General features: G+C 46.0%; 1 protein-coding gene across 16 annotated transcripts in view; it reads right to left on the bottom strand.

The window, feature by feature from the left end:
* Positions 1-27,478, bottom strand: part of OBSCN (obscurin, cytoskeletal calmodulin and titin-interacting RhoGEF) — a 762,040-nt gene that overhangs the window by 518,275 nt on the left and 216,287 nt on the right. For all 16 annotated transcript variants that reach the window (XM_033931804.1, XM_033931806.1, XM_033931805.1 and 13 more), the window contains 8 exons: positions 23,035-23,301; positions 22,454-22,566; positions 18,711-18,864; positions 10,900-11,061; positions 8,559-8,663; positions 7,235-7,501; positions 4,172-4,441; positions 1,464-1,730 (listed from right to left, as the gene is read on the bottom strand). In XM_033931804.1, the coding sequence (XP_033787695.1) occupies positions 1,464-1,730; positions 4,172-4,441; positions 7,235-7,501; positions 8,559-8,663; positions 10,900-11,061; positions 18,711-18,864; positions 22,454-22,566; positions 23,035-23,301 (1,605 nt within the window). The remainder of the gene's footprint in view (positions 1-1,463; positions 1,731-4,171; positions 4,442-7,234; positions 7,502-8,558; positions 8,664-10,899; positions 11,062-18,710; positions 18,865-22,453; positions 22,567-23,034; positions 23,302-27,478) is intronic.

Below are 27,478 nucleotides of genomic sequence, written 5' to 3'. Positions count from 1 at the left end.
CCAGGAATTTCGAACACTGTAAAATCAACTCTGATGGATAATATTTATTTAATTCGTTTTCTATCCAGTTTTCCCCCAAAGAGCTCAGAACGGGTTAATACAAAATTGTAAAACATGACAAGCTTGCTGCAAACTTCCACTGTGCAAAGATTTAACTAGGATGGTAAAACTGAATGGCCTTGTCCAGAATTTATTTATTTTATTGTTTATATGCTGCCAACATACCAAGATTATGTCACTATATCCTGCACCAAATTCCCTAGTATAATGTGAATATACCCTGTCCTATGCCAATATAATGTAAATGTACCCTCATTCGTATGCAGAATCCTATGTCAGAATAATGTGTAAGTGCCCTAAATAGTCTGTCTTGAAAACATTGTGAATGTATCATTGTAACCCATTCTGGGCTCCTGTGGAGGACGGGCTAGAAATCTAAATAAATAAAATAAACAGCAAAATCATACAATAAAAGGATTATTTGGGAACTTGCTCCCTTTTTTTTTCCATAGGATCAGTGGTTTTGTATTCACATTTTTGGTATTATGGGGGGTGAAGAGCAAGAACGCACTAATCAGAGTACAAAAGTTTTTAAAAGCAATTATCAAGAACAGGCAGCCAGTAAAGTTTATTTATTTATTCAGTTTTCTATACTGCTTTCCCAGGAGAGCTCAGAATAATTTACATAAGTTTATTCAAGCATTTTTCCCTGTCTGTCCCAGAGGGTTCACAATCTATCTAATGTACCTGAAGCAATGGGGGGGATTAAGTGACTTGCCCCGGGTCACAAGGTGCACCGTGGGTTTGAACCCACAACCCCAGGGTGCTGAGGCTGTAGCTTTAATCACTGCGCCACACTCTTTTTATTTCTACATATTATCGTTAAAAGAGGAGTAACCCTCTCAGTACGTCTGGCTTGAAATAATAATCTAGCTACTGCATTTTGTAGAATTTGTAGGCGAGTAAAGGAATGTTTAGGACACTAAATGTACAGGAGGTTGTAATAATCTATAGAAAATTATTGTTTCAAGTTTCAAGTTTATTATATTGTTTGATTAAACGCTTTTACAATTTCAAAGCGTTTTACATAAATAAAATAAAGTGGACTTACTTATACAATTACTATTCATATAAACAAACTGGGAAACAACTTTAGACAAGAAGACAGCTGATAACAATGGGGAGGTGGGGAGGAAATACAATATTTGTTAAAAGATTACATAAAAGGGAAACACATTGGGGAGATAAGGGGATAAAATGAGAGACCGAAAAGATGTCAAGAAAAATGAGAATTTGTAATCTGTCAATTAAAGGCTTCTTTAAAAAGAAGACATTTAAGGTTCTTTTTAAATATTTTTAAATCTTGTTCTAATCTTAAATAATCTTAATAGGAAAAAAAAATAAAGTGAGAAAATGGAGAAAGGAAGAGAAGGAGAAATTTCTCCTATAGCAAGTCCACAAACCTTCCACTATGAGTTTGCAGGAAGTCTCGGCATTTCCCGCTCTGCATCTGTAAACCCCAGCATCCTCGGGTTTCAGCTTGAGGATCCTGAGTTCTGCCATGTGTTTCTCCAGCTTCATCTTGAATTTCTCTGATGGTTCAATTAATGTCTGGCCCTTGTACCACTCCACAGACTTTGGAGAAGGCTTGAAGTCACAGGAGAGGATCACTGACTGGCGCTCACTGCCAGTCTTATCCTCCAGCTCTCTGGTGATCTTCACCGAAATGTCTGCAGAGAATGGTCACAGGAAATGTTTTAGAAGTATACTTTGACAATGTTAATGTGATAGTGCATAAAAACTGCACGGTCCACCTAGACTGGCCATTTCCTTTATTTATTTATTTATGTATAGATTTATTCATTCTTTTGTTTAGGCCCGATATTCAGCCTGTGGCAGTAAGCAACTTATAAGCAACTCTGCGAGCCGAGGTAATCTTAGATAATTCAATGCTGGGTCATGCCTGGCCTCTGGAATTGAATATCTAGGTTAATGGGGAAACAAGGGAGCTAACCTACCCAGAAAAGGAATAGCCAATTAGAGCTGATATTCAGTGGCAAATATCTGGTTAAGTGTGGCCGAATATTGATAGCCAGTCAGCTCAGTGGGAACATCAGGCAGGAACCTCTCTTGCCCAGTTAAACCTATTTGAATAGTGACCCCTTTATTTATAAAAACGTATATACTGCCCTTTCTGAATAATCATCATTTAAGGCAGTTTCCATACGTACCACAATGTCATAGACATTGTTTTATCTCTACTTTCTTCCTTATTTCCTTCTACTGAGCATCCTCTGTACTTATGCATTTCTGAAATCAGATCATGGTTTTGTACCTAGTGTTTCTAACTGGGGGCTTGATGCACAAAACACGATCGTGAAGACTGGGTGAGTCGCTGTTGACTGATTTTTTTTGACCGACTCTGGAACAGTGACTGATGTTCCAACAAGTCTGCATGCAAATGATTTGCACGGAGGTTCCCCCATGTGGATTTCTGCACAGTTGTACATTCTCAGATTCTGGCATGCAAATGAGGTAATTAATATTGAAACCAAGCATCTAATATTAAACCTTGCATGCCAGAATCCTGGGATACATGGGGGGGAGCCTAAGGGAATGGGAATCTGATCAGAGCCGGTTTGGGGAAGCCTGAACAGCTGAGTGGCAGGGGAAGCCCCAAAGCAGCTTCCTGCCACTCAGCTGCTGGGGCTTTTTTCTTTTATTAATGGCAGAGATGTTGTGTATGTGTGTGTGTTACACATGCACAATATCTGCCCAATTAAAAAAAAAAAAAGATAAAAGCCCTCACTGACCCCCCTCCCCGACTAACGACCCCCGGTATAAAAAAATCAGCAGGAGGGATGCCCACTCTCTCTCTCTCCTGCCATCGAGATTCTCCCCCACACTGACTCCCCCCCCCTGCAAGCACATCCTCCCCGAACCGACACCTCCCCTCTCTATTCCCAAAACTCAGCAAGACGGATGCCCACTGCCTCCTGCTGCTGCAAACTAATCCCCCCCCCCCCGCAATGCCTCCCCCACATCCCCTCCCCTTCCTAAAAATAAAAAATCAGTAGGAGGGATTCCTACTCTCTCCTGCCACTGGATGCCCCTGCCCTGCCGGAGAATGTGGTGAAATCAGCTAGCTTAGCAGGGTTTAAAAAAGGTTTGGATAATTTCCTAAAAGAGAAGTCCATAAGCCATTATTAAGATGGCTTGGGAAAATCCTCTTCTTAATCTTAAAATAAGCAGCATAAAATCTGTTTTACTACTTAGGATCTGGGTTGGGTACTTGGGACCTGAGTTGGCCACTGCTGGAAACAGGATGCTGGGCTTGATGGACCTTCAGTCTGTCCCAGTATGGCAATTCTTATGTTCTTATGGGTAGACTGGATAGGCCATATTGCTTTATCTACAATCATTTTCTAGGTTTCTACATATCTATACAAAGTGGACAATTTTCAGAAAGCTCTTTTATCTGGGTAAATTGCCATTTACATGGGTAAATGACTTTGAAAACTGTCTTCCTAGTAGATTGGATCTCATAAATCTAAAAACATATGAAACATCTAAAACTAACTAAAAAACATCAAATATTCATAAAACCTCAAGCATATTGATGTCCAGTCATCTTAAAATCAAAGCACATAAAAACAAGAGATGGAGAGAACAATACATAAAAGATGGATAAATAGCTATTTTGTAGGGCAGTGGTTCCCAACCCTGTCCTGGAGGACCACCAGGCCAGTCGGGTTTTCAGGATAGCCCTAATGAATATGCATGGAGCAGATTTGCATGCCTGGCACGTCCATTATATGCAGATCTCTCTCGTGCATATTCATTAGGGAACCACTGTTGTAGGGTGTCTGAAAAGTACCCAGCCTATCTATAAGTATAAGTAAACACAGTGATCAATACCATGGTTGGGAAAAGTAGACAGGCTCAAAAGCAAAGTTAGGTAAGGTGAGACAACAACAGGCATAGTTTTCAATTTTCAAAGGAGTATAATATTATCAACAGGAGCAACACAATTTAACTAAAATAGCAAATCACTGTCATTCCCCGCAATGCATTTCTGTTAACAAAACCATCCCTCCCCACTGTGTTTTGAGCAGAAGACGGGGATGCGGAAGGTTAAATGAATAAATAACCAACATTTACTAAAAATTACCTTTGACAACCAGGTTTGCAGTGGACTTTGATTTGCCAATTGCAAACTGGACGGCACCAGACATGCTAGCATTGGTCTTCCATAAAGTAAGCCGATGAATGGTTCCCTCTTGCTCTATATGTATGTCTCTGCCAGACTGCAGGACATCTCTCCCAAGAGACCATTTGGGGGGCTTCACAGATGGGATGGATGTCTCACATTCAAATTTGGCAGATTCGGGCTCAGTTACCTCCACATCGCTTAAGTCCTTGACTATGTTTATTGATTGTTCTACAAAGAGAAAAAGAAGGAAGAAGAGTCTGTTATTTCACGGACTTAAGAGTAACTATAAAACCAAATTTATGTATGTACTTCTCAGGGGAGATAATTGATGCTGAATGGAGAACTCCTACCTATTTTGGAGTAAAACTACTGAAACATTGTCTTTAAAACCCAAATATTGCTTGCATATTTTCTGCTCTGGCTTAGAGATTTCTGAGTTATTGCAATAGCATTTGATTATGTTGTCCTTATGCATAGTTTATCTGTCTGTGAAAGGCACTAGAAGGCACAGCAACATAGCTGCTTCACATTTCACTCTGGTTACCCTGTTGTAAACAAGTTTTTTTACATGATTCTTTCTTTTTGATTGACTACTGGAGTTCTCACCTCTTGGGTGCAAAAAGTACAATCTCTATTGTATGATCTTATTTTTTAGGACATGCATTCAGCACATCTTTCTAGACTCCATCTTAGGTCATCTGTAACAATATCTGTTAGAGATCCATTTAGGCAGTTTGCTGAAACATCTTACATTGAGGCTGGAGCAAGCCTTGTGTCTTCAGAGCTGGTGTAATCTACTGCTGCCCTTGCATTCTCTAAGGCAGGGACAGAAGTAGGTCCTTGTTTCTGCGTTTATCTGTATGCCGTAATTGCCGCCAAAACATTTAGACTGCCAGGACATCTAACTTTATTTGCTATTTTCAACCACAACATCAAGGTTAGAAATGTCCAATTCAGCATCATTTAGATGAGGAAGGGGCCACCATTCTAATGGACAGGTCACAAAGACATGTCAACAGAGCAGTGGAGCACATTAGAGGGCACTGCTGTGAACTTCACATAAAAAGTGCCAGATATACATCTCATCATATACCCCTTTTAATTTATGGTGAGCCCTCCAAAACTCCCCCAAAACCTACTATGTCCACCTGTCTACCAACCCAAAACTCCTTTGGCTGTAGGTGGCACCTATATGGCAGTATAGTAGGGTTTCGGTGGGCTAATAATTAACACCATAGATGTAGTAGTTACAGTGCCTTATGGATCTGACTCCTCCTCTCTATGATTCACTAGCCCACCCATCTGGATACTTAAGACGCTGGTGTGATGCTCTACTAGGCTTTCCCATACCAGATGCTGCTGTTCCAGAGACAGATATGTACTGTTTCATTCAAATCTTTAGGGGGGGGGGGAGGTTCAGTGACCACCGGGGGAGTGTGGGGAGGTCATTATTTAATCCCTCCAGTGGTCATCTGGTCAGTTTAGGTACCATTTTCACACTTAGATACTTCCAAAAGAGGTCTAGCACAAAATGTCTAAGTTCCATCCATGGTCTGAGCACTTTACATTTATTTATAATTATTTAAGTATTTATTTAATAATAATAAGAGCTGTGATTAAATGGATGAGATAAGTTCCATCCAGGACATCTTTGCAAAGGTTGATCATCCCCGCAAGATGTCCCAAGTCCAGCACACTCACAGCCCACCCACAGCCTCTTAACATGCCCCCTTGAACTCTGGACACACGGAGAACGAAATGTCTCGCTAGATGTCCAGGAAAACGGTTTTGAAAATTGGCACTTGGACATCCCGGGGATTAGGACACCTAAGTGCTGACTTAGGCGGTGTTTTGGACAGAAGACTGATGCTAGAAATAGTTCCTTACATTCCCTGGACATATCGGCATGGTAAGCTAGCTCTTCCTTTATTTACTCTGTACAACTACCAGCCAGAAGATGGATGGATTGATGGTAGCACCTTTCCTAAGGTATGTGACATGGAAGGGCATTTTCAATAGGACATCTTAAGTCTGAGTTTGGGGAAAGACATCTAGAAATCTAGTACAGAAAACATCCATTTTCAAAACCGAAAGAAGTCTCTCTCTCTCTTTTTTTTTTTTTTTTTTTAATGACCTATCTAGATGTTTTGGCACTTAGTACGTCTATCTTTTTTTGGCCATTTTTGAATATGAAAACATCCAAATGAAAAACACACAAAAACAAACCATTAGGAGGTCCAAGCAGCCAGCATTCTTAGCAAACTGGCCACACAGACAGCAGAGCACAGGGGCACTCTAAGGGGTACTGCAGTGAATCTCACATTAAAAGTCCCAGGTACACATCACTGTAACCTGCTTATATTATATGGTGAGCCCTCCAAAACCCCCACAAAACTTCCTGTACCCAGCTGTACACCACAATAATAGCCTTCATGCTTGCAGGTGTCATCTTTATATAGGTATAGTAGGTTTTGGAGGGCTCACCATACAATACAAGCAGGTTACAGTTACATGTGTACCTGGGACTTTTTAATGTGACATTCACAGCAGTACCCCCTTAGAGAGCCCCTCTGATCTGCTGAGCTGTCATACAGGCTGGAATGTGGTTTCTTTCACATCTTTGGATAAGGGGGTCATGCATTAATCCATCCAGTGGTCATCTGGTCAGTTTGGGCTCCTTTTTGACCATTATTCATTTTTAAAACAGGTCTAGCTCCATACGTTTAAATGGCATCCTGAATGATTTGTTGAAAATGTGATTATCCCTGTGGACATTAAAGTCCTAAGCCTGCCCAAACAAGCCTCTTGAGATTTAGACGCACAGGAAACAAAACAACCAGAGAGACGTCTAGAAAGTCAGTTTCGAAAAAGGACTTGGACATTTTGACTAGTAAGATGTCCAAGTGCCGGTTTACGCTGTCTTTTGGACATCTATCTTTTTTTGTGAACATGAGCCCCAAAGTCTCTAAACTACATGTATGTTTACTGCCCTTGATAAACACAAGTGCCTTGATTACATACCTTCAACATAAAGTTGAGCAGTGGTCTTGTCATCAAAAGCATCACAGGTGTAGGAGTCCTCGTCCTGGAACTCTACATCATTGATGATTAGTTTCCTGTACAGCCCCTCGTTCACTACTTCATACTTGTGACTAGGAAGAATCTCTTTGTTCTTTCGATACCATTTCACCATGGCGGTGGGACGAGACACTTTGCACTCGAGGAACGCCCTGTGCTTCTCTATGGCGATCTTATCACGTAGAGGTTTCACAATTTTAGCTGGCAGCTCTAAAATGGAAATGCAAACAAGCACGGAATCTTAGGCCACAATACACTGGAAAGAAGCAGGCCCGCCATTCAGAAAGAGGACCCATCCGGCCGGCCAACAAAAAAGGTTAGAAGGGGGGGTCCGGAGAGGGGTCGGGGGATCGGGTGGGGTTAGGAGGGGTTCTAGTGGGGGCGCGGGGGTCCAGGTGGAGGGGGGGTCCGGGAGTGGGCTGGGCAATCTACAGGGGTGGGTGGGGGGGTTGGGCATTCCTCCTGCTGGTGATCTACAGGGGGGATGGGTGGCCGCAATTACGGCTGCTAAACTTATCGTGTCAGGGAGATCCCTTGCTATGATAAGCTCAGCGTCCGTGTCTACTTATAATGTAGGCCAGCATTTTGCTGGCCTACATTGTACACGTCTCCTGCTGGCCTAGGGAGATGCGTACGGTCACCTAGGTCCACCTAAGTCTACTTCTGAGCCAAACCATGCCCACGCCTAGCCTTAGGTGAGCTTAAGCGGGCTTGCATGCCTCCCTAGGCTCCCGGATGTGTCTCCAATGTAGGTAGCCTGCCTCGGGAGGTTGGTTCTTTTTTTAAACGTGTCTCGAATGGCTGGTTAGACAGCGGTAGATCGCCTACCGCTGCCTACAGTCGGGACGCCGATTATAGAATCCCGGCCTAAGTGCTCCAGCACCATCTATTAGATTAACATCCACACCTGTGAAGCAGGTTTCCCTAACATAGCCGAAACACGGACCGTGTCGGGTCTGGAAGGTTATGAAAGAGGAACTGATTATTTCATATGTGTTGTATTTTAATAGAGGACTGTACTCAATAAACTCAGATTTATCTCAGGTTGAAGTCCCTTCCCCGTTTTTTCTTTTTGCTTACTGCTACACTACACAGGTTGCCCCCGTGCTGTCTTGAAGCGATTATACAATGCTCGTTTAGGGCTGTAACTGCTGCACTATGCATTTACTTCAGGCTTCTGGCAGCTTGGATGCAAATCACTGTTTAGGCATGCAAAGCCACAACTTTCTTCTGAATTCTGAGGGGTTTTTTGTTATGTTTGTTTTACCTTTAACCCGAAGGTTTGCTGTGCATTCTGCATTTTCAGCTGCAAATTTGATCTCTCCTACATCTTCAGCTTTCACACTTCTGAAAGTTAATACATGGGCTCTTCCTGTAACAAGACAAACAACAGGGTCTCACTAGGTGACGCATCTTGTTTACCACTGGTCTCACTCGGAGGCCCCAATGCTCTAATTTTACTGTACCTTTAATGAGGAATGCTAAACCAGATCTAACCGGTTTAGTGTCGAAGTATTTCAGCGACCAATGCACAAATTGTCTAAACACGGTATTATCCGTGCTTTGTAGCAGCCTCCAATAATCATTTTGGAATGTATTAAAATGAGCTCATCAATGTTAAAATGAGCACTCCGGGCATTGCCTGATGATGCACAAAATGAAGTGCTGACCCTTAACGCTCTAAATTTAATGGCAGGTCTAGAGGTGCCAGTAGCATCAATACATGTGTATTAGAAGCACATCTTGTGCGCGTGCGTCAAAGGCGCGTCTCATGTGTATTTGTTAAAAGTTCAAAAACAAAAAATATGGGGTAGGGGCACCAATGTCCCGCCGAAGCAGTGTAGAAAAATGCATACATATCTTGTATTTCACCTATGTATGGCATGGATGTAGCAGTTTCACATTTGTATGGCTCGCTTGTAGGTAGCCCTCCACCCCTCCCCTAGGGTTACCAGATTTACCCAGACATGTCCTCTTTTTAAAGGGAATGTCTGGGTGTCCACACGGCTTTTCAAAACCCAGCCGTTTGTCTGAGTTTTGAAAAGCAAATTGCGTTGGGACAGGCATGCGTGGATACAACGCAGTGACATCACGTGCATGACATCATCGTGTCTCATCCGCGCATGCCCTCCCTATCAAGACGAGCAGGCTGAGGGGTGGGGTTAGGGGTGAGGCTGTGGCATAGCGTGGGCTTAACGGGGCGGGGATGGGGGCGGGGCTAGGGGGTCCGGATTTTACATCCGTAAAATCTGGTAACCCTCCCCCTTCTTCCAATGGGACCAATGGATGTGTACAAGATTCAAGCTCAAGCGTGCCTATGATGTAGCATCTCCTGGCGCATGCACGCGTTGATGCCTCTTACCGTGAACTATTCTGCACATGTGTCGGTCGCCTTCTTTAATGACGGATCAGATGGGTTTTCTGCAGTCCTCCATGAACCTCATTTGCATGCGAGGTTCTCTGAGCACCACTTGCTATTTTGAAATCTGTCAATTTAAGAGCACTGCAGCACACCACAGGATTTTTAGCATGGACCCTAGAGCATCAGGGCCTCAGATCTTTATCAACTGAAAAATGCCACAGTATTCTCCAGTTCCCATTAGTTTATTAATGCATCTGTACTACCCCAAGACAGGAAGCGTGGGGAAAATAACTAGTTTGTCTGAAAAGTATGTTGTGATACCTTGGTGCCCTAATATAGTATTTTGGAAGTGCAAAAATCCTGGGCACCTAAGTTTAAGATATTCTTCTGGGGACAATCTGGTGACCCTGTGGCCATGAAAAGGGACACAAGTACCATTCTCCGATCCAGATCCTGCTCCCCAGCTACCAGGGCTAGGATTGGCCCCTTAGAAGGAGCAGCCCAGTTCAGGAATCCCAAATGATGCTTTGAAAGGGAGCATCCTTACATGCTGTCTGGATAAGGCTTATTGCCAAATGGCAGCTTAAAAAGAGGGCAGAAGGCTATAAAAAAGATGTAAAATACCCCAGTCAGATGCAAGTGAAGGCTCATGGCACCTAGTTCCAGTCTGGGTTCTGACTGAGATAGAAGAATAAATGAGAAACTACCTAAAAAAAATTGTTTTAAGTTTTCTTGTACATTTGAAAACTAAAATCTCCTATTTCTGCAGCTGTTTGCATATTGAAAGCTTTCATATTACAGTATAGACAAACAGAGGGTTTCCAGACATCCAGATTTCCCTGGACATGTTCAGGCGTCTGGACAGGTTTTCAAAACCCAACACTTTGTCCGGGTTTTTGAAAAGCTGGTGCGATCAAGGCCCCAGCCCGAAGAGACGAGGTTTGTGCGGGGCTGGGTTTGGGGAACGGAATGGGCGGGGCTGAGGGCGGAACAGGGCAAGGTCATGCATCCTCTTTTACCAGATGGAAAATCTGGTAATCCTAGGCAAACATACGTGCATCTTTTCACCACACACATATTTTATCCCCGTTCTTTTTAGTCAAAGCTCTGCCTGCGACCAATCTACAGTGATCTCTCTCAAGGGAATCATAATACCAGGGGCCTAATGAGTAAGAGGCAGTACTGTTAGGTTGTCACGGTGACGGAATACAGTCACCCAGCCTGGGTTGCACATCAGCCCTCTTACCTTCCTGCCGCATCTTAATGTTATCCCCAGCCTTCAGCTTTGTGTCGTTTCTATACCAACGGGCTTGGACCTCGTCATGCGAGATCTCACAGGTGAAGGATGCGCGCTCCTTTTCCAGAACTTCCAAATCTTCCAATGGTTTCACAATTGTGATTCCCCGGCCTGATGGGACAGAAATAATAATTTTTATAATCTGATTGCCATGTTTTAGCCATTCTTGTTCCTTTTTCAGGTTTGTTAAACGTAGTTTCCAGATTTTTCAATTTGACTTTCAAAGGTTTATAGGATGTAAAATTCAGAGTGCACTCTATACAGGCGTATCATTTTGAGGGGACCTGCAGGCAACGTCATGGTAGTTGAATGTTTTTTACTGTATTTACTTTCCTTTAATTTTAATGGAGCCATTTTCTTTTTAATGCACATTGCCTTGATTTACATCGTATAAAAGGTATCTTCATTGAATACTAATAAATAACACAGTACAGTCAAACCTCGGTTTGCGAGTAATGCGGTTTGTGAGTGTTTTGCAAGACGAGCAAAACAGTCCCACAATTTTTAACTCACAAAACAAGCGTTGTCTTGATACACAAGGATGTGTCACACACATGCGCATCACGCATGTACATCAATGAGCGCGATCCTACCTCGGCTCAGATTTCCCACTCCGACTCCCCCCCCCCGAAAGTTGGCGGCTGCAGTAAGGAGAAATTAGGTTCTTACCTGCTAATTTACTTTCTTTTAGCTTCTCCAGACCAGTAGAGGTTAACTTTACGAATGGGTATATATCTAATCATGACCAGCAGGTGGAGACTGAAAACAAAACTTTGGGACAGTATATACTATCCTCCCTTCTCTATTTCCCTCAGTCTGCCGAATAGCCAAGCAGAACCAAGAACTGGAAAACAGGAAGAAAACAATACTCCGAACAGGAGTAACAAATAACATACCCAAATGCTGTTGGAAAATGCAGAGGAGAAATACCCGAAGGAAAATGTCCCCACAGCTCGCCAGCTAAGCCAGCCGAGCCACAGCCGCTGTTCTTTAATTCTCCCCGGCCCTAGAAAAATACTAGAACCCGCAGCAAAAAACAAAAACTGCCCGCGAAAACAGCCCCAACAACAACAACAACAGACAGGGTGGGGACCTCTACTGGTCTGGAGAAGCTAAAAGAAAGTAAATTAGCAGGTAAGAACCTAATTTCTCCTTCTTTAGCACTCTCCAGACCAGTAGAGGTTAACTTTACGAATGGGACGTACCAAAGCAGTCCCTCTCACGGGCGGGACCCCCGAAGGGCCGATACCAGAACACGCTCACCGAACACCGCGTCCCGACGCGCCTGAACATCTACCCGATAATGTCTAACAAATGAATGCAAGGAGGACCAAACCGCAGCCTTACAAATATCCACCGGAGGCACGAGCGACGACTCAGCCCAAGAAGCCGCCTGACCCCGAGTGGAATGAGCCTTGAGAAACTCTGGAACAGGCTGCTGTTTCAGAAGATAAGCGGAAGCAATCGTCTCCTTGATCCAGCGCGCAATAGTAGCCTTAGAAGCGCCAGCTCCCCGACGAGGACCAGCCAGAGATGATCGGACTTCCGGAATTCCTGGGTCCGCTGCACATAAGAGCGAAGGACCCGACCGACATCCAACTTGCGCAGCTGTCGTTGCTCAGAAGAGCCCTCCCGACCACCCAAGACCGGGAGAATCACCGATTGATTGACATGAAAAGGAGAAACAACCTTCGGCAGAAAGGAAGGAACAGGCCGCAAGACGACCCGCTCCCTAGAAAACTCCAAGAAGGAAGCCCTACAAGAGAAAGCCTGCAGCTCAGAAACACGCCTAGCAGAAGTAATGGCCACCAAAAAGACCGCCTTCAAAGTAAGGTCCTTCAAAGAACAGTCGTCCAAGGGCTCGAAAGGCGGGCGCACCAAAACAGAGAGAACCCGATTAAGATCCCAAGAGGGAACCGAGGGCCGTAGGGGAGGCCTAAGCAACTTGGCCGCCCACAGAAACCGAATCACATCAGGAAGAGCCGATAAACGCTGACCTGACACCAACCCTCGAAAGGCCGACAGGGCCGCAAGATGAACCCGGAGAGAAGACCAAGCCAGGCCTCTATCCAGGCCATCCTGCAAGAACTCTAGAATGTTAGGCAGAGAAGCGCGAAAAGAGGTCACTCCCCGCGCCCGACACCATTCCTCAAAGAGACACCAAACCCGCACATAAGCCCGAGAGGTAGAAAGCCTCCGGGACCCCAAAAGTGTAGAGATCACCTTGTCTGAATATCCCTTCTTGCTAAGGCGACCCCTTTCAAGAGCCATGCCGTAAGACAGAAGGGAGACGGGTCGAACATGGGAATGGGACCCTGCATCAGAAGGTCGTCCGAGAGAGGCAGAGGAAGAGGAACCGCCACCAGGTGCCTCCCCAGATCCGCATACCACGGACGTCGAGGCCAATCCGGAGCCACCAGCACCACCAAACCCGGATGGTGAACAATGCGAAGAAGCACTCTGCCCACCAGCGGCCAAGGAGGGAACACATACAACAGCCCCTCCGTTGGCCACTGCTGGACCAGAGCATCCAGACCCTCGGCCAGCCCGTCCCTGCGACGACTGAAGAAGCGGGGCACTTTGGCGTTGCCACTCGTGGCCATCAGGTCCATCAGGGGCTGCCCCCAAGCTTGCACTATCAACCGAAACGCTCCGGCGCCGAGAAACCACTCTCCTGGATCCAGGAAGTGACGACTGAGGAAGTCTGCCTGAACATTTTCTACCCCGGCTATATGAGAAGCCGAGAGGTCCAGAAGAGGGGACTCCGCCCAACCCATGAGCCGAGCCGCCTCCTGCGCCCCAGGAGTGCTCTTGGTGCCCCCCTGACGATTGACATAAGCCACCGCCGTGGCAATGTCCGACAGGACTCTGACCAACTTGCCCAGCAAAAGGGAGTGGAAAGCTAACAGCGCCAGCCTGACCGCTCTGGTCTCCAACACGTTGATCGACCAGGAGGCCTCCTCCGCGGACCAGGTGCCCCGAGCTGAGTGGCCCATAAACTGAGCCCCCCAACCGAGGAGACTCGCATCCGTAAGGAGCACCGTCCACTGCGGGAGAACCAGACCCACCCCCTGAACCAGGTGAGGGGTCCGGAGCCACCAGCGCAGACTGCAGCGCGCCAAGCCTCGCAGGGGAACCGGAACATCCAAATCTTGCCTCCGGGGAGACCACCTCCGGAGCAGAGCATACTGAAGAGGACGCATGTGGGCCCGCGCCCACCTCACCACGTCCAGGGACGCCGCCATTGACCCCAGGACTTGGAGGAAATCTCGCGCCCGAGAACCCCGGGACGCCAAAAGCAGGCGAATCTGAGATTGCAATTTGCTCACCCGGGCCTCTGGAAGGAAGACCTTCCCCAAGGAGGTGTCGAACATAACCCCAAGGCACTCCAGACGCTGAGCCGGGACCAACCGACTCTTGGAAAGGTTGACCACCCAGCCCAGCGACCGGAGAAACACCACCACCCGAGCCGTAACCCGGGAGCTCTCCTGCAACGACTTTGCCCGAATCAACCAGTCGTCCAGGTAGGGGTGAACCAGGATGCCCACCGACCGCAAGGCTGCCGCGACGACCACCATTACCGTGGTGAGCGTCCGAGGAGCCGTGGCCAGACCAAAGGGAAGCGCACAGAACTGAAAGTGCCGCCCCAAGATCGCAAAGCGAAGGAAGCGCTGATGAGAGGTCCGAATTGGAACCTGCAAGAAGGCCTCCGTCAGATCGAGAGACGTAAGAAACTCCCCCGGCTGAACCGCCAGAAAGACCGACCGCAGCGTTTCCATGCGGAAAGACGGAATCTTGAGAGCTCTGTTGACCCCTTTCAAATCCAGGATGGGCCGAAAGGTCCCCTCCTTTATGGCCACCACAAAATAAATGGAGTACCTGCCGGTGCCCCACTCCGTAGGGGGCACCGGCACCACTGCCTCGAGATCTAGCAAACGCTGAAGGGTTTGACGAAAAACCTGCGTCTTCCATGGAGTCTGACATGGAGAAGCGAGGAAAAGGTCCGGCAGAGAGCGGGTAAACTCCAGAGCGTAACCGTCCCGCACCACCTCAAGGACCCACTGATCGGACGCGATCTCGGCCCATTTGGGGAAAAAATTGCGCAGCCGGGCCCCCACCGGAACCAAAGGGGGCGCCGGCAAGGAGTCATTGCGCAGGACGGGAAGCGGGGGAACCGGCGGAGGGATTCCCTGCCCCCCAACGGGCCCCCCGAAAGGGCTGCATGCGCTGGAAGAACCGACCCCGGGAAAAACCCTGAGCCGGGAAAGAAGCAGCCCCACGCCCCGGGCGTTACTTGCGAAATTCCCGCAAACGCCCCCGGGCAGCCCCACACCCAGACGCAGGGCGGGCACGGTCCTCAGGCAGACGGGGCACCTTCGAGTCCGTCAGAGTCTGAATCAACTCATCTAATTCCTCTCCAAACAAAAAGACCCCCTAAAGGGAACTTTAGTAAACTTAGCTTTGGACGCAGAATCCGCCGCCCAAGCGCGCAGCCACAAAACACGCCGCGCGGCCACGCCATAGACTTAGCCGAAATCCGCACCAAGTCATAAAGAGCAGCTGAGAGGAACGAGGCAGCCATCGCAACCTTCGCTACCTCCTGATCCACTAGAGACCAGTCATCAGACTCTCGATCCAGGACACGCTCAGCCCACCGAAACACGGCGCGAGCGACTAGCTCCCCACAAATAGCCGCCTGGACCCCAAAGGCAGAAACATCAAAATCATACTTAAGAAGTGTCTCTAACGCACGCTCCTCCGAGACCCTAAGAGCAGAACCGTCCATAACAGGCACGGTATGCCGCTTAGGAAGTGCCGAGACCACCGCGTTCCCCATTGGCGAAATTAAGGTAGCCCCACCTCCCTCCGGGACGGGATACCCAAGAGCCAAGGCGCACACCAAACGAAACTGCGCCCATAGGCCACTGCGCCAACACAAAATCCCGCAAATCCTGACGCACAGGAAAAAAGCGGGAAACAGGACAGACCCCCTGAAGCAGAGGGGCCCCCATACGCGGGGTCTCCGGCGGCGACACTGCAAAAATGCCGCACCAAGGAGACCTGCTACACAGGTCTAAAAGCTCATCCCTCTGAATAAAAAGCGCACCACGGACGCATCTGCTCTGGAAGACGGGAAACCCGCCGCCCCGCTGCCAACAGGCGTCCCCTCTAGAGGATCCTGGAAGCCCGCCAAAGCAGCCAGGTCCTCAACCAGGCCAATACGCTCCTCCGCCCACCAATTCGCAATCCAAGCCCCCCCCGCGGGCGCTTGGATGAGGGAGGAGGAAGAGGGGACGCCAAACGAAAAGAGGGAGGCAAAGCCATAGGGGGCGCGGAGGGAAACCCCCCCGAAACCCCCCAGGCGCACGTGGGACCCCCAAAAGTCCGCACAAAGAAAGAAAATAAATTGGGGGCAAAAAAAAACCCCTGGGGGTCCCCAGGGACTCCCTGCCCCAGCAGGGGTCCATGCTGAAACCTGCCCCTGTGTTCGCCATACAGGGGGAAGGTCACCTGAGGTTGCAGACAAAATGGAGGGGCCAGACAAAGAAAATGGCGAAGTTCCCGCCAAAAATGCTCCCTCCATGGCCTGTAGCGGCTGAGAAGACTGAACAGTCTCAGCCGCTAAAACAGGCAAGTCGGCATCAGCTGTCAAAAAAATCAGCTGAGAGGGAATCCTTCGGGGAATCCCTCCGTGGGCGGTTGTGGAAGACCGGGCTTCCCCACTGCTCCAAGCCGACTCGCGAGGCACCATCGGCGGGGAGCTCTGGGCGCCTGCAGCCGCTGCCGACGGAGCTCCACCACCTCACCGACCCAAACCGCCGAGTTCAGGCCGGCCGCGAGTGCCTCGCGGCTGGACTAAAATTGTGGCCTACTCCCCCGGAGAAGGGCACAATTGCTCCATACGCGACCTAGCTATAAAAAAGTGCTGGTTACATGAAAAAATACAGTAATCTTAAAGGGAAACAACCCTCCAGACCAGCACTACCTCAGGATTTTTTTTTTTTTTTTTTTTTTACAGAACAGACTCCACAGGCTCTCGAAGCAATATGCCTTGCTTGACTTAGGGGGCAAGGCTTACTGCTGAGGCTCCTCTAAAAAAATGTGGGGAGGTGGAGGAAGTGGGGGGAGGGACCCCGCTCGTGACCCGCCGGGTTTGACACCCCCGAGGTCGGACGAACCCCCAAACAGGGCCCGACCAAGCTCCGTCCGGCCAAAAACAGGGACAATAAACCCCTAAACAAATTCCAACAGCCCTACCAAGAGAGATGGGTACAGATCACTCAACACCTGCTGGAGACTGAAAGAAGACTGAGGGAAATAGAGAAGGGAGGATAGTATATACTGTCCCAAAGTTTTGTTTTCAGTCTCCACCTGCTGGTCATGATTAGATATATACCCATTCGTAAAGTTAACCTCTACTGGTCTGGAGAGTGCTAAAGAAAATCTGTTTGGGAGATGGAGAGAAGGATGAAAGCTAATGCAGTCGCACAACCAGTGCACAGCCTATATGCACATCTTACGCGCACGACTTCTCCCTCACACCAGCCAGTTTTTGGGATGTGGAACGAATCGTCCGAGTTTCCATTATTTCCTATGGAGAAATTTGCTTTGATATACGAGCGCTTTGGATTACGAGCATGCTTCTGGAACGAATTATGCTTGCAAACCAAAGTGCCATTGTATTCTGGAAATTACACGCATAAGTGAGAGGCATGCTTTTGTCCCACCTATGCTCTGCTCATGTGTACGCCCCTATAGATCTGATTTGATAAACCTCTTTAAGGAAAAAAGTGGTATTTGTGGAAAAATCAAAAGAATGTTCATAAATTTACTCCAGCTCTTTAGAAAATCTGAAACGGATTGTGTCAAGCTCTTCTTCGACCTTTTTGAATCCAGTTCAGAATTTTTGGAGCTCCAGCTAAAATAGGAGGTGGGCAACCACGGTTTTCAAGGACTACATCTCAGTCAGATTTTCAAGATTTCTACAATGAATATGTATGAGATTGATTTGCATGTGCTGCCTCCATCATATGCAAATAGATCTCAAGCATATTCATTGTAGAAATTTTGTAAACCTGACTGGGTTGTGGCCCTTGAGAACCATGCGAGCCAACACCTGACCTAGAAAAATTAGAGATTTTCCCAGCTGATCTTGGGGAAAACATAACATAACAAATTCACTTATTTACTGCAGTAACCTCTCAGTTCAAAGCAGTTAACAGCAATATTGAGACTGTACAAGCACAGTGCATTATAATCACATTCAGAAGTAGGTCTTTAGCATTTTTCTAAAGGAAAGATACGAGTTGGAGTTTGTTATCAGGACAGAAAAGAGTTTATCCTATGATTCGGCTTGAAAAAAATAAAATTCTATGGAAAAATCTTTTGTATATGCAACCTTTTACAGTAGGAAATGTAAATAATCTAAAATGCTGAGAAAGATGTGATCAATAATATAATCAGGTATAAGGCCAAACAATGTCTTGTACCAGGTACAACCTAACTTGAATAATATTCTTGCCTCAACTGGGAGCCATTGTAGCTTCCAATAGAATTTAGTCACATGATCACATTTTTCCAAGTTGAAAGCAGACATATTTGCAATGAAATGAGAACCAGGCTGAAATGTGTCTGGTTTGCATTTAACAGAGAACTGTTTGCACATTCCTACTTGTAGAAGCCCAGAATTTGTCTACCAAGTGAAACAATTCTCTCCCTCAAACAGCAAAATGGAACCTCACTCACTGATTTAGACCTACCTTGGACAGTAAGGTTAGCTGAGCTCTGGTCGGCAGTGGCATCACACATATAGGTCCCCTGATCGTCATATTCACATTTATGAATAATGAGGCATCTCTTTCTTCCTTGTGAAATAATGCCAATTGTTTTGCTGGGCCGCAGTGGCAATCCATTCTGAGTGAAAAAGAATAAAAGCATTATAAACTATGATGTCAAAAGACAAAGGCATAGGCATGTTTAGTGGCAATATTCAAAATTATTTAACCGGCTAGAAATGGCTACTGACAGGTTAAATTGCTTATTTGGGGGATATCCACTAATTTTCAGCAGCCCTTAACTGGCTACTACTACTGAAGTGAAAACAGGCTATTATGGAGGAGCACTTGGCCAGTTATGTGCTGATATCCAGCATTTAATCGGCTGGGATAACAGCATAAATGGGATTGCCTAAAACACAGTCCTATCTTTATGCAGCAACCTATGGCCAGTTAAGTTCTGAATATCCACTTAACTAGCCATGTTTTAGACGGCACCACATAAAACAGATCGAGGGGTATAATCAAAAGAAACGTCTAAGTCTGTTTTGGGTCTAAGTCGCAAGTCGCCCAAAGTCGGACATGGGAAAAGGTCCATTTGCGAAAAATACGTCCAGCATATTTTTTTTTTTCAAAAATTATCCAACTGTATGTCCAGCCGTCTGATCGCCCAGACCGCTATGTCATCCATCTTTATACCCCTAAGGAAGGTCACTTCTGCCATGGTTCACTGCTGGACCACCAGGGATTCTAAAGCTACACGGGGGAGGTAAAAATTCTTAGAATCGGCTGGGACAGGAGGCGGGAGGGATCCCTGCTCTCCCAGCCCACCACTGGACCACCAGGTCTCATGGCAGCCCCAGCAGAGGCATGCAACAGGTTAGGAAAGGGGGCAGGTCATGGCTGACCCAAATATGAACCAAAATCCCCATTTTTAGCCCCCAAATCTTGGTTTATATTCAAGTATATATGGTATATTCAGCAACGCTAATTAAAGAGGCAGCACTGCTGAAAATAGGAATAAAGTTAAGCACCAAAGCTTAACTTTATTATGCTGGCCAGACCAGCTGAAAGACAGACCCTTTTAGGCAGGGGATGTCCATTTTATAGTGTACATTCGATTTGATAACACATCTAAAAATAGCAAGCAAATTAATTGAAGATGTGTTAACCTAAAATTAATATACAAAAAGTTGATTTCTGTTTGTTAAATTTGTACATTGTTTTCCTGTAGCTTTCATATATAGAGGGATTTAAGGAAATCGTGTGGGGGGGAGGGGAAGGAGTGGTTAGTGCAAACCTTAACATTTTACACAATTTGTTTCTCATGCAAAACACGCACTTGAAGAATTTTTGAAATATTTCCTCCTCCTTGGGTGACATTGTGCTCTTACCTCAGACATTTATTTGCACTTTTTAAATTTTTTTATAAAGGTGCACTTTTATGAACATTGTAGCGTGGCCGGTCCTCAGAGCTCGCGGTAACCGGCCCACGCTTACAATATTCTCCCCAGCGTGCTTCCCCAAGATGGAGGAAGTCCCTGTTGTGCACAAACTTATCTTATGTGAAAAAAACAGGATGGCCTCACACAAGTAAGTATTGAAAATAAAGAAATCAAATTTATTGTTCCACTGAACAGGTCCAAGCAAAAAATATGAAAAGAACATGAATTCCAAAAGGTCTTGGTTTAAAACATGAAAATAAAATAATATGTAGGTAACCAGCCTGGTCTGGATAACTTTCTCCAAGTTCAATTATCAATGTCCCAGGTATCACAAAGTCTCTGGCAGTTCTTGACTCTCTCAAAGTCTTGTTTGAAAATTGACAAACAATTATGTTATACTGTACTGTGCAGCGCTGCCCTTTCAAAAACAGAGGCATAAGGCAGGCGGATTTATCAAGGCGGCTCCTTGCTATCAAGGGCAAAATAAATTGCAAACAATTCACTAAGGTGCTGGGTAAATCCTGTTCCAGCTATCAGGATGTTTACCTCTTATGAAAAGAAAATATATTGAGGTTCTTTTCATAGCAGCCATCTTGGCAAAAGAAAAAAAAAACTTCCCATTAAAGCAAACACATTTTCACTAGCATACATCCCTTTAGCTAGCATGCTTACCAAAAACCTCATGCCCAGCAGAATTGGAAATATTCACATCTTAATTACAAAAAAAACCAACTCCAAACTAACTGATCTCCATTGCTTCATGCAATCCCACCTCTGGTGAAACACTGTAATCCATATCTTCACATTCTGGATTTACCAAGGTTGTTTCAGCTGGTTCAGAGTCCAACATTTCCACATCTTGTGGCTCCGGAGGAATTGGAAGCTCCTTCCACATGAGAGCTTCTCCAGTCTTCCCCTTTCTCTTGGTCAGCCAGCTCTCTAAATGCTGCCAAGCTGCTGTACCACGCCCAGCCCTACTCCAGGGCTGAACTTCCTTCAGCTGTGTTTGCCTTTTCCCCTGCTTAGCCAGCTTTCCACAAAATGGAGGATTTAAAGGGGCCTTACCAGATTTCACCAGGCTGTGTTCTGCATTAGGTCTGAACACAGCCTGTGCTTTCTGGTCTTGTTCCTGCCTATCAGGGACACAGTGATTAGCCCGGACCAGTTTCAGGGGATGTTTTCTTTCATTCTTCTCTGGCACAAGGCCGGCATTGGACTCGGGCTTGTGACAACATGCACACATCTTTAGATTGGAATGATAAGACTTAGGTTAAACATATGAGCACAAGAGGCTGAGGTAAGTGCACAATTTGTCCATTTGATCGGGCCATTGGCTTAGCCACTAGAAAACTAAACCCCGAGCTTTGCTAACAAATGTTCTAATGGCTGGATTCAGTAATGCCACTGATCCAATCCGATCGGTGGACAGGGGGGTGATTCACGAAATGCCCTCATGCAAATGAAGGTGATCGGAATCACGCCCCCAACCGACCTCGCAGATCGCTCTCCAGCAATCCCGCCGGTGCATGTGCTGGCCCTCCGTGCCCAGCAGAGCTGCTGGACAGAAAACATTTTACTTTTGTTTTTTAAACTTTTTCGCAAATTGTTTTTTACTTTTTTCGTGAGCCTGTGGTTTTAACCTGCTTTAAACCCGTGGGTTAAAACCACAGGTTCGCACTGTGGGGAAGGCAAGGCAAGTCGGGGCAGAAGCAGGGCGGCAATCGGGGCAGAGAGCAGGAGAGTCGGGGCAGAAGCAGGGCGGCGATCGGGGCAGAAGAACACTTCAGAAAAGGACATTAAATTTTAGAAGCATCCGACAAGGGAGACAGGCTCTGGGGAGAGGCAGAGAGGCAGGATTTCAAGATGGCAGAGAGCAGCAAAGGACAGTCGAAGCAGTGAGCAGGGCAGTCGGAAAGGGCCTGAGCGATTGGTCCTCAGCAATCGCTTATTTTTTGATCGGCCAGCCCAGTCGGTGTCCCTCATTTTTTTTTTTTGTGAATCGCTGCCTGCCTATATTTGCATGCCTTTCCCCCTCATTTGCATGTGCAGATCAGATCGGGTGCGGATCGGATCTGGGGTAATGTTAGTGAGTCGGGTCGGGGTCGCTAAATAGTCGGGACTTGATAGGTGGGCTTGGTGAATCTAGCCCTAGGTGAACTAGCCCTGATCACCCAAAAAACCGGTAAGCAGGATTTTGGCTGATCAGCAAGAAAGGGAAAAAGACACCATGTTTCTTTCTGGCTATGCCATATACCACATAAAGCACCATCACAATCCATGTACCTTAAACCACTTCACTTCCACATTATCTCTTGAGAGTTCACACTCAAATGTCACTTTTTCCTTCTCGGGAACTCTGAGGTCTTTCAAGGTTTGAATAATTTTCACAGGAGACTCTGCCCAAACAAAATTGACAATAGAAAAAGGCACTGTTTAAAAAGACTTAAACTGTGTATGCAATAGAGAACAGGTAGGATATGATAGAGACAAATACTTCAAAAGCATAAGCAATTTGCAAGAGGCAACAATTTCAGTGAAAGAAAGTTCCGGAACAAGAGGTCATGATATGAAGCTGGAGAAAAGCAGATACCATAGTAACAAAAGGAAGTGTTATTTCACTGAAAGGGTGATATATACTCTGACCAGCCTCCAAGTAGAAGTGGTAGTGATAAAACCCTGTATCAGAACTCAATTGCTTATGATAAACACAGCAGACATTTAGTGGTAGGGAAGTAATAAAACCAGAGAAAAAGTGAGGTTTGTGGTATGTCAAGGCCAAAGTATTAATGCTGGTAGCACCAGGCTGGTTTCTACTGAAAGTACACATCTCCGTATACCGGTTCTCCTGGCTCAACAAACGGTACCTTTCATGATAAGTTTCCCAGATGTATGGAGCCCTTCTGCCTTGAAAGAGACAAGCCCCGAGTCTTCTAGCTTCAGGGCTGAGAGGGTCATGGCATGTATCTTCCCCAAGACAGTGATTCGGCAGTGATCATCCGACCACAGCTTCAGCCCGTCCTTTGTCCAGGACCCTTCCACATTCCCATGAGACAACTCCACCTGGAACGTGGCAGTGTCTCTCTCAACGGCTTCCACGTCGTGCAGATCCTTCACAATCTTGATCTGACGCACTAAAACACACACGTGCAGATAAAATTCAAACAGTTATTCGCTAACTCTAAAAAATATAAATACCCACAATATTAAACAAAATACACTGTTTATGTCTTTTGGTAGAAATTATTTTTTTTCCATAACAGTAAACAGCATCTATTTTTCATGTTCCCTGTGCAAACAACAGGTGTCAAAGAAATAAAGCAGTCAAACATTAAGAACAAAACATGAACCCTGGCATTTATTTCAAGACCTCACAGCCACAATGTGGAAGGGCCTGCAATAGCTAGATTCAATGACACAGAAGACATGCCAGAGAGCAGATTTGTCCAGTGGTTTTCAAAGAGTACATTTTACCACCCAGTCCATTTAGATATATAGGCAAAAATTTTTAAATGATATATATCCCATTATTTATGGAGTTATTTTGTTAACTGATCAAAGACTGAATTACCGTACGCCCATATAATCTGCTATAATCTTCTCCTTTCACATATCTATTACAGGCAACAGCAGTGCAAGCTTCCCCCATATACAATGTCCCACAAAAGAACAACCAAAAATGTATGGATTAGAATTAAATACATGTTAAGTGAAATACGCACAACTCAAACACAACCATGTTTATTACACCCATCCATGCGAGTTTGTCATCTCATAATATCAACACTACAGGATCCCCTGGAGCAACTGTGCTGAGTCATAGGGGCAAAAGTATACTCGTATGGGCCCCAGAGAATAGTCATTCAGAGAGGTCCTCGAAAGAGAGACTTCCCCAAGAATGATCCTAAGGCAAGAGGTCTAAAGGAAGAGAAGCTTCCTCTAGCTGTGGGCTGAGAAGGATCCAGTGTATGAGAGCATCAAGGTGGTGGTTGGTGTCTGTTTGGCTGAGGTAAGCCAACTATCTTATTTAAAGACTGTGAGATCTATTATAAGTGCTGGCTGGGGTCAGATTTAATTGACTTACTAAAGACTAATAAACCCTGAGGTTAGAGTGTGGCAGTTGGTGGCCACAGGAGCACTCTGGGCTAAAATCCCAGAGTCCTGGTTTCCAGCCTGCTGGTCACTTAAGAATAAAAGTTTACTTTCCCTGAGCCTACGAGGCAACAGGCTCAGGAATTTGTATACCAATAAGGACTGTTGAATTAGACTGAACTCTTAGGAGTTAAGAATTTATGTTGTCTTTCCTGAGCTCAGGTCTATGAATGAATAAAGACTTTTCATTATATCTTACAAGAGTGTCCCGGGGGGGGGAGGGGGAGGAAGGAGGAGGTGCGTGCCCAGGTTTTACCTCAGGAACCTGTCCAGTCTCGTACACATCAGATGAATGATTTTCTGTAGTTTTTTGTCCAAATCCCATAACAAACAAAGGGCTAGATTCACTAAGCAAACCGATCGTGTACCAATCGGTATGCAAGCCCTTTGCGACCAAATTTCTCTCCTGCACTATTCACTAAAGGCAGTAATGATCCGATCCCGATCCTTCCATGCAAATTAGCAAAACCCCTTGCAAAATAGCCAAACGATTGATTCACTAACAATTGCTTGCTATTTTGAGTCGGGTTTTACTACTGACAAACTCGACTGCTGTAGACCTGTCAGTAACTGAGTTACCGACAGGACTGCAGGTTTTTTGACAGGCTTGCTGTCTTTTTTATTCATTTTTTTCCATGGCACAAATATTTTGCATGTGTTACACACGCAAAATATCTGTCCAATCAGGGATTTCCCTAGACTCCTCCCTAAGGAAGTCCCTGATTGGCTGAGGTGCCCCCAGGCCCCTCCAAAGGGAGGAGCCCAAGGCGCCTCAGCCAATCAGGGCCTTAGGCCTCTCCCCGTGCATCAGATGATGTGCCGGGGTGGGGCCTAAGGCCGTTATTGGGCGGCGGGCGGCCAAAGTAGCAGGAGCAAGAGGACTTTCCTCCTGCTCCCGAAGATGGGAGCCTCAAAGGAGTAGGAGAGACCGGGCACTCCTCCTGCTCCCAACTATTTTAAAGGTACCGGGATGGGTGGGCCGGGCCCGACTGCCTGGGCCAACCAGGGGTGGGCCGGGGAGGTGGGAGGACTAGGAGCAGGAGGGACTGAGCACCTTTCCTGCTCCCAACTTTTTGGTGCCTGAGGGCCGTGCCAGGAGGGGGGCGAGGGAGAGATCTGGGCAGAGCAGGGCAGGCAGGAGAGATCGGGGCCTGGTGGGGATGTCGGGAAGATCTCTCTTGCTTGCTCCCAGACTCTCCTGCTCTCTGCCGCCATTCCTCGCAGTGCAGGCCCGCTTTAAAACCACGAGCTTGCACTGCAGGGAACGGCGGCGAGAGCAGGAGAGTCCGGGAACAGGCAAGAATGATCTGGGCTGGGCTGAGCCCTGACAGCAGTGACAGGAGGCTGTTTCTCCTACTGTCAGGGTGTGCGCATGAGCGGGGATCGCTCTGGCCATGGGTAGGGGGGCGTATTAACAATCGTCCCCATTTGCATGTAGGCCTTTACTGAATTGGTCGGCCGGCATGCAAACGGAAATGGATCGCACACGGTTTGGAGGTTTAGTGAATCTAGGCCAAAGTATTCTTCCAACCCTGCCAAAACCTTTGGCAATTCCATAATTAATAGCATTAAGGTTCCTACCTCCATTTCATGGTGTGAACACACCTTTTTGCTGTTGCTTCCCGCTACTTTGTAGCTCTAAACACTCTCCTTAAATTTTCTTCTTCATCTTCTCTCTCTCTGTCCAGTTTTTCTTTAAACAATCTGAGCTTTTTCTTCCATTCACCAACAGGCTGCTTAATTGGCCCCAAGTGCTTAATTTCCTCATTTGGGCTCACATGGTTTGGGCATATCAAGCATGGTTATAAGTTGGACAACCTTTTGTGCATATTCTACCATAGCTACGGCATGACAGCAGCAGTGCAAGCTTCCCTCACATACTGTCCTTACAAAGAACCGGTACAGCAAAGACAGATGCAGAGAAGTCTCTCATGCTAGTATGATGTGTAAATAATTCTCCGAATGTTGCATATCTTGGATCATATTATTGATACTTTCCTATTTATATATCATTAATGCACTTAATCTGTTGTTCTCTTGATTTTCTGCAGTTAACTTTTTCTTACTAATTATTCTTTGGGGTTTCTGGGCACACCTAAGCAAGTACAGAATACCAGTACAAAATTGCTTGGGCACACCAACTTATTTCATGTCAATGTCTAGTGTACAAATCTGTCTGGCATAGGGGTGTGAAGTCCAATGCCAGACAAACTTGTATGATCTGTGTCCCCCACGTGGTGAGAAAGAAAGAAAATCCAGCATGGGGGAGCAGAGCCCGATGCCAGACAGACTCACCGGTCAATTTAAGATTCACCTGTGTCTTACGTGGATGAAAGTGTTAGTCGCTGTACATTTGTGAAAAAGAGGCCACAGCCCTTGAAATAGCCTGGAGCGAAATACGGCCACTGTCGGGCCTGGCTGAAGTTCTCTTCTTTCTTTTTCTTTTTGAGTTTGATTGTTTTTGGAAAGGGGACCAGTGCGATAGGATTTTGTGTGAGTTTCATATACACCAATGATTCACCTTCCTGGACAACTGGCTGTATATCTGCTGGTTTGAATAATTTTTGAATAATTTGGAGACATATATTGAAGATGGTGGTTATAGTGGCTGCCTGAATGAATACGTTGTGCTCCATCCCTGGCAGTGTTCAAATCCAATCTAAAAATCTACTTTTTGGGAACTGCTTTCAACTCTTAACTCCCACTTACTGCTGTCAGATACCTAGACCCACTGTATCATTTCCTCTACCATTATCTCCCCAACCCTGAAATGTCCTGTCTAAATTAGATTGTAAGCTCTTCTGAGCAGGGACTGTTTATTGTATGTTAAAATGTACAGTGCCTTTCAGCACTATAGAAATAATAAATAGTAGTAGTAATAAAGTGTGTGGGGGGAGGGGGAGGTTGAGAGACCAATGACTGTACTATGCTCCATTACAGGACTGGGATGTACTGAGACGAGGAGAGAATTGGTTATCTAAGGTCTCTTTTTTTCTCCACTATTTTTTGAATAAGCTTATACAGGGATCTTTTGATCATAGTTGTCTTTTACTACTATATCTCTGTTTGTATTTCTAATTGAATAATAGTAAAAGATCTTTTTTTGTCTGGTTGAGAAATAACAATAGTGCATGACCATCTTTCCTTTCAGCCGGCCAC

The sequence above is a fragment of the Geotrypetes seraphini genome, chromosome 2 (genome assembly GCF_902459505.1).
Source record: "Geotrypetes seraphini chromosome 2, aGeoSer1.1, whole genome shotgun sequence".
Lineage (NCBI taxonomy): Eukaryota > Metazoa > Chordata > Amphibia > Gymnophiona > Dermophiidae > Geotrypetes > Geotrypetes seraphini.
This window is presented reverse-complemented; position numbering and strand designations above follow the sequence as displayed.